Consider the following 6762-nt stretch of genomic DNA (forward strand, 5'->3'; position numbering starts at 1 on the left):
ATTATTTCAGTTAAAACTATTTGGTTTGGTTTCGGTTTTCGGTTTGAAAGTGCCCAACCCCGGATGGGAGACGTGTCTCGCTGGTGGTAGGAGCTGTTCTGTTTGTCGGGGAAAAAGAGTGATCGGACGGTCAAACACAGCAGATCGTGTGGTGCGGGGGAGGAGACGGATCGGTCGACCGACGCCTAGTACATGCCTTCGCCGAATAGGGCGCGCAGGCGGAGGGTGTAGTGGTACAAGGCGCCGCCGGCCGAGGGCATGCTTTGGCCCAGACCGGCGTCAGCACGTGCTCGGCCGAAGCATCACGGGCAGCCGTCCTGCCGGCCCGGCTCCATCCCCCGAATGGAAGACAAAGGAGTGTCCTGCTCTTCCAAGGCTCAAATGGCGTGGTGTCACTGTCCGACTCGCGAGCCGAGACGAAGCTGCCAAGCGCCAGTTAAGGCGGAAGAAAAAGAGGCTTCCCTCGATGCGAATGTGCCGGCACAGGGGGAGGTCCTGCCTACCCAGGATACTTCGCCCCAGGTTCCGCCAATCCTCACTCTTCGCCTCCCCAGGGTGACTCTTGATTGATTTTTCTCAGCTCAAGATTCGGTTCCAAGATAGCAAGATAGTCCGGTTGTGCATGACTAACCCTGCCGTGCTGATGCATATCTATAGTTGGGGAATTTAGTTGAATTTCAAGATCTTTGGCTGTTTCGTGCCCAGAACAGAGCAGGGGGAAGGGGGGTTTGGGGGAGAATGTCCAGTGGGCTCAAGAACAAGAAGAAGAAGGGCCACGAGTGGGATTTGAACGACTGGAGATGGGATGGCAACCTCTTCCTGGCCATGCCGTCGCCAAACGCGGACGCTCCGTCGGGGTGCGGCAGCAGGGAGCTTGGGCGAGCAGAGGAGGGGGGCAGTTTTGGTGCTGCTGCTGCTGACAAGAGGAGGAGGAGGAGGAGAGTCACCACAGTGGATAACCCCGAGGAGTGCAGCAACACTGCGATTCCTCATGAAAGGATTGCTGTTCGGGGAGGACAGATCGGCGAAGAAGAGGGACCTGCTAGTGCAGCAGCAGGTGCATCTTCCAGCTCTGCTCCATCTTGCCAAGTCGACGGCTGCCACGCGGATCTGGGCGACGACAGGGACTACCATAGGAGGCACAAGGTGTGTGAACCGCATACCAAGTCGACTCTTGTTCGTATCAGAAACATAGAGCATCGGTTCTGCCAGCAGTGCAGCAGGTTAGTCAGCAATCAATTTCTTCATGTCTAAGCTTTTTATGGTTTATTAAAGGGGAAGAATCATTTGACATTTGTTTTCAGGTTTCACCTTGTTCAAGAATTTGATGAAGGGAAGAAGAGCTGCCGCTCACGTCTGGCAACACATAATAGAAGGAGGAGGAAAGCCCCAGCCGAGGCTGTGAATTCCTTGGGTGAAAATCAGTCCTTGACCAACACCTTGCTCCTCTTATTGAGACAACTCGCTGGACAAGATTGTAAGTTTCTCGGATCGTATGCACAGTACAGTACTACACATTGATTTTTTACTCGTCCATATGCGATCGATCGATCCATGCTCATATAACCTCAGTGTTATGTCGTCGCAGCTGCTGCTAGCTCATCTGAGCAAATCAATGGTCCCAATCTTTTGGTTAGTCTTTTGAAGAACCTTGCTGCTGTTGCTGGCACACAGGCATGTCAAGATATGCTGAAGGATGCAACATCATCAAATGCTGGTAACTATGTTGGGAATCAAAGTAGACCACCAGTTCATGCAGGTAAATAGCCCTTTGATTAACTGCTGCTGCTGCTGTTGCACAAGGCAAATAAGTACACATTCTGAAATTAAATGATGTGTGCACCACTTGACTTGTGTCCCCAGAAGAGCCTCCTGTGAAAAGACGTGCGCAGAATTTTGATCTGAATGATGCTTATGTCGAGGAAGATGAGGTACATTATTTAGGTTGATTCTCTTCGGGTACCTGCTGACTATTGTGTTTTAGCTGTATTACCCCTGATGCCCCAAAACATTTGCAGAGCCGAACAGATAAAATCATCTTCAAGCTCTTTGGTAAACAGCCAAATGATTTTCCTGCTGATCTACGTGCACAGGTCATTTACCATATGCAAATTGGGAATAGCGCCTCTCTTGACAACTTTATCTCTTCAATTTTTTTTGACTATTTATCTCTTGAAGTTTTTGGATCAAATTGTTTTTTATTTGCAGATCCTAAACTGGCTATCACATTATCCAAGTGACATGGAAAGCTATATCAGGCCTGGTTGTGTAATTCTAACTATTTACCTTCGTCTTCCTAACTGGATGTGGGATAAGGTAGTGCTGTGTTATATAAATACTTAGTGTTTAAATAAGCATATCTCTTCTCTATGGTTACTAGTCAATAAACTGGTTACTAATTCAAATAGGAAAACCTAAACTACAAACCTTGGATAGAGAAGCATAATCCTCACTTACTGTTATTTTTCTTTTGTCTGAATTTCTCTAAAGCTTAATGTCGATCCAGCTCCTTGGATAGAAAATCTTATTAGCATATCCACCCGTGGTTTCTGGGAGAAAGGATGGTTGTATGCTAGGGTGCAGGACCACCTGACATTAAGCTGCAATGGTTTGTTCGCCTTATTTCTCTCTTTTACATCCTTGTTCTTTTTGTATTTTTATGTACGTGTGCAACCAACGGCTTCCTATGTTTGTGGTTTCCCATTCTTTGCAGGCAGGCTTATGTTAGTGTCTCCCTGGCAACCTGTAATAGGCGACAAGCATCAGATACTGTGTGTAACTCCCATTGCGGCTGCTTGTAATTCGACAGCAAACTTCTCTGTGAGAGGCTTTAACATAGCTCAACCAGCCACAAAGTAGGTACCACGCATCAGTCTGCACTCTGCACTGACCTGACCTGGGTTTTATTTGACTGACAATAATGATGATATTCGTTACAGATTACTCTGTATATTTGATGGGAAATATTTAGTCCAAGAAGCAACACAAAAACTACATGATGATACTAGGATTCAGCAAGGCCCTCAATGTTTGACCTTTTCTTGCTCCTTCCCTATTACAAGTGGAAGGGGGTTCATAGAGGTTAGTTATTTCTCCTTTTCTCTCTTACATTCTTTGAGTTGTTTCTCTTTATACATCCTCATTTCCCTTTTTAAATTACATGATTTCTTGATTCCTTTTCCAGGTTGAAGATTATGATCAGAGCAGCATTTCCTTTCCCTTTGTTGTCGCGGAAGAATCTATATGCTGTGAGATTCGAATGTTGGAGGAGAAACTGAATATAATTGCATTTGGTGAAGGAAGAAAAGATCTGATGGCTTCCCGCAGCCAAGCCTTGAAGTTCCTGCATGAAATAGGATGGCTTCTTCAAAGGAGCCACACACGAGCTACATCATCTAAGGCTCCACAACAATTTCGACATCGTGTTGTGGGTTTTCCTGCTGCAAGATTTAGATGGCTCCTGTCCTTTGCAGTTGATCAGGAATGGTGTGGCGTCGTAAAGATGCTGCTGGACACCTTGTTCCAGGGCAATATCGATATCGCCTCACCAGTTGAGTTTGTCCTGGGAGAGAGCTTAGTATTCGCAGCTGTCAACAAGCGGTCGAAGCCTTTGGTTGCCAGCCTATTGAGATACACAACGAAATCTGCACCGGTGGGCAGTGGAGCCGTGGCCACACCAGCTCGGTTCTTGTTCACGCCTGACATGACTGGTCCATCGGATATTACACCTCTCCATGTTGCAGCTACCATCAGTAATGCTGCTGCCGTTTTGGATGCTCTAACTGATGATCCCCAACAGGTACTTGCACTGAACTCTCATGCTAATTTTTTTTCCTGAATTGATAAATTCTCAACAACTACAACAACAACAACAAAATCTAGTGTGTGTGCAAATCAGAACCTTGTTGAGTAGTAACAGCAGAGTTCTACATCGGTGTTGGATCAAAGACATTGAAACTATGGTTAATGAGTGGCTTCTGCTTGCAACATTTTCTCCCTGTCTTTTATTTTCTTTCCTGAACTCATTCGGCCTAAATGTGGCAGCTGGGGATCAAAACCTGGAAGAATGCCCGCGATGCTAGCGGGTACACTCCAGAGGATTACGCTCGAAGGAGAGGGCACACGTCCTACATCCAGATGGTCCAGAACAAAATCAACAGCAGGTTACCTGCGGCCCATGTGTCTGTTTCCATGACCACCACTGGTATCGCCGAAAAGCACGCAGATGCAGGTCGGCCGAGATCAACTGATCAGACCGTATTTGATGTCGAGAAAAGCCCACCGGGATGCAGACAATGTGTCCAGCTCCAGCACATTGCCTACCGGCCCTGCCCAAACAGGTTCTTGTCGAACAGGCCCGCGGTGCTATCCTTGGTCGCCATTGCCGCTGTCTGTGTCTGCGTAGGGTTGATAATGCAGAGCCCGCCGGTCATCCGCGGTTTGCCGGGCCCTTTTCTCTGGAATCACATCCGTTGGGGACCCACTTGAAATGGCCAGTCGGCTGCAGGTTCTGCTATAGTCTGTGTACTCGAGAGTGAGGATGCTTGTAAATTGTGATAGACCAAAGTGCAAATTCTGTACATTATATGAGTTGTGGAGTGCCTAACTCTGCTTAGGTAGCAGTAGTTCTATTGCATATTCAACCTTTTCATTGCTGTGCTGTGATTGAGAAAAACAGTCACAAGAGCCCGGTATTGATATTTGGTCAGCGGGCAATTGGCCCGTGTGGCAGGGTGGCCATTTTCTGAGACAAGGAGATCCTGACCATGACGCGGTTGGGCGCTTCTCCATCACTGACGACGTGTCCATAATCGTCGGCCTCCTTACGGCCGGCTGATGATGCCCACAAAGACGAATTCCTTGCAGAGCTAGCTAGGAATTAATTTGATCAATGGCGACTTTAATTTGATCTATGAGGCTAGAGAAAAACCAACCACAAACTTTAAAAACGGATTATGGGAAAATTTAGAGCTGCGATCGACATAGCGGGGCTGCATGAAATCAAATGCAAGGATGGAAGATTCACGTGGAGTAACGAGAGGAAGGGTTTCATGCTTGTTAGCATCGATAAGTTCTTCTGCAACATTTGTTTGGAGGAGTTGTTGCCATCTTTCCTCCTGATGGCTGCATGGACATCATGCTCTCATCACTCCCCCCTCCTAGCTAGTGCTACCACCCTCATCGGCTTACGCGGTCCCGTTTTGAATCCTTTCGGCTGTGCTTCCCCCACTTTCACAAAGATGGTCATCAAGGCATGGCAACGCCCGGGCAGCACACCTCAACCTTCGCGTCGGAAGATTAAGATGCAGAGGACAACGAGGGTGTAATTCCGCATTACAAATGAGGTCTTCTTGCGTCTCCATGTCGTGCAGGAAAGTAGGCAGCTCACAACCGTAGAGTTCAACCTAAGAAGGCTTCTTAAGTAGCTCGAAATCAGGCTCGCTGCCATTGAGCGGGCGAGGAAGAGGCAGGCGTCAAGGATCACCGGGCTTCAGGGGAGGAAGCGAACACGTCCTTCATCCACGCCAAAGTGTCTTCGCGATGATGCAAGAACTTCATCCCCTCCATCCAGTCGGCAAACCAAATGGCGAAGGTCCATGCTGACAAAGAGACGATCGTTCATGAACAATTCAATCAGAACTAGATCCCCCCTCAGTGCACTATATCGTCTCCAACAACACCTCTGTCATCATTATGGCCACCAACAGCCCCTTCATCATCACCATCATGCTCCTCTCCTCTATGTATGAGTAATTTCTTGTAGGCACATGGGGTGGATCTGATCCGGGTGATGGAAAATCACGTAGTAGTGTTAAGATTGATGTAGTATTCACCTCTGGTGTTTGAGAATTATTGTGGATATGACTTTGTTGTTCCCAATGTTTATTATTAGGGCTTGAGTAATATGATTCCAGATTTGAACCATATTTGTCTTTTCTGTGTTTTTGTTCCTAATCGTACCTGCAAGACACCCATTATAGTTTTAAACCGGGGACCTTGAGGGTGATAGAACGTGGTATCAATAGGGTTGGCTAAGGATTACATGTATTCATTAAGTGTTAATGCATTATTCTGGTTGACCCGCAAAGTTATCTTAATAACCCTTGCTTTCGTTATGGACCTCGAAGCAAAGGGGGGTTAGACTGTAGATGAGAGACAAGCGTTCTTAAGCATGTTTCTCAATTTAAGGAATACATGTCTGCATTGTTCAAGATAATCCAGGAGTAATGCACTATGTAATGATTTCTTCCGTCTCGGCAATATCCACCCATGTGACCACGTTTTTCGTCACTGCTTTCTCTCTTTCAAATACTTCATACTTGGCAATTGTTGGGTATTTGTTGCTTGTTACTATGTTCTGTGTTACTCTGTTGCAATCTACACCAATTGATCCAGTTGATACTTAGTAAGGTAAACACTAAAAGTGCAAAGATAGCTTCGTGAGTGACACACATAAGTTGAAAGAATAGGAAACCTACCTTTAGCTCCCACGGGGTTCAACATGTTTATTTCCATATTTATAATTAAGAGTTTATATTCTATGCTATAACTGTTATATCCTGGAATATGTGATTCAGTGGAAAACTCCTATGCACGTGTGAAATGATAAACGGTAAAACCTGATTCCTAGCATTTCCTCTAGGACTAGCTCAAGTGTTGTAAGGGATCACGTTTTCCGGATCTTGGGATATCGTGAAGTGTAACGGTAGTCCCAAAAACAACTTTAAGAATATGATGTTAAAGAACGATCATATTGAACTG

General features: G+C 46.3%; 1 protein-coding gene across 3 annotated transcripts; it reads left to right on the forward strand.

The window, feature by feature from the left end:
* Window positions 1-249: 249 nt before the first annotated feature.
* Window positions 250-4651, forward strand: LOC119329752 (squamosa promoter-binding-like protein 1). 3 transcript variants are annotated; one of them, XM_037602830.1, is made up of 11 exons: window positions 252-1223; window positions 1305-1477; window positions 1589-1759; window positions 1864-1931; window positions 2019-2093; window positions 2209-2316; window positions 2491-2608; window positions 2714-2855; window positions 2940-3081; window positions 3185-3799; window positions 4045-4651. In XM_037602830.1, the coding sequence occupies exons 1-11, from the start codon at window positions 739-741 to the stop codon at window positions 4486-4488; spliced, it is 2541 nt and encodes an 846-aa protein (XP_037458727.1). In that variant the 5' UTR covers window positions 252-738; the 3' UTR covers window positions 4489-4651. The 3 variants fall into 3 exon arrangements, with proteins under 3 accessions (XP_037458725.1, XP_037458726.1, XP_037458727.1); XM_037602828.1 differs by having other exon boundaries at window positions 250-1223; window positions 2491-2855; XM_037602829.1 differs by having other exon boundaries at window positions 250-1223; window positions 1867-1931; window positions 2491-2855.
* Window positions 4652-6762: the final 2111 nt, after the last annotated feature.

The sequence above is a fragment of the Triticum dicoccoides genome, chromosome 7A, assembly GCF_002162155.2.
Source record: "Triticum dicoccoides isolate Atlit2015 ecotype Zavitan chromosome 7A, WEW_v2.0, whole genome shotgun sequence".
In the NCBI taxonomy this organism is placed as follows: domain Eukaryota; kingdom Viridiplantae; phylum Streptophyta; class Magnoliopsida; order Poales; family Poaceae; genus Triticum; species Triticum dicoccoides.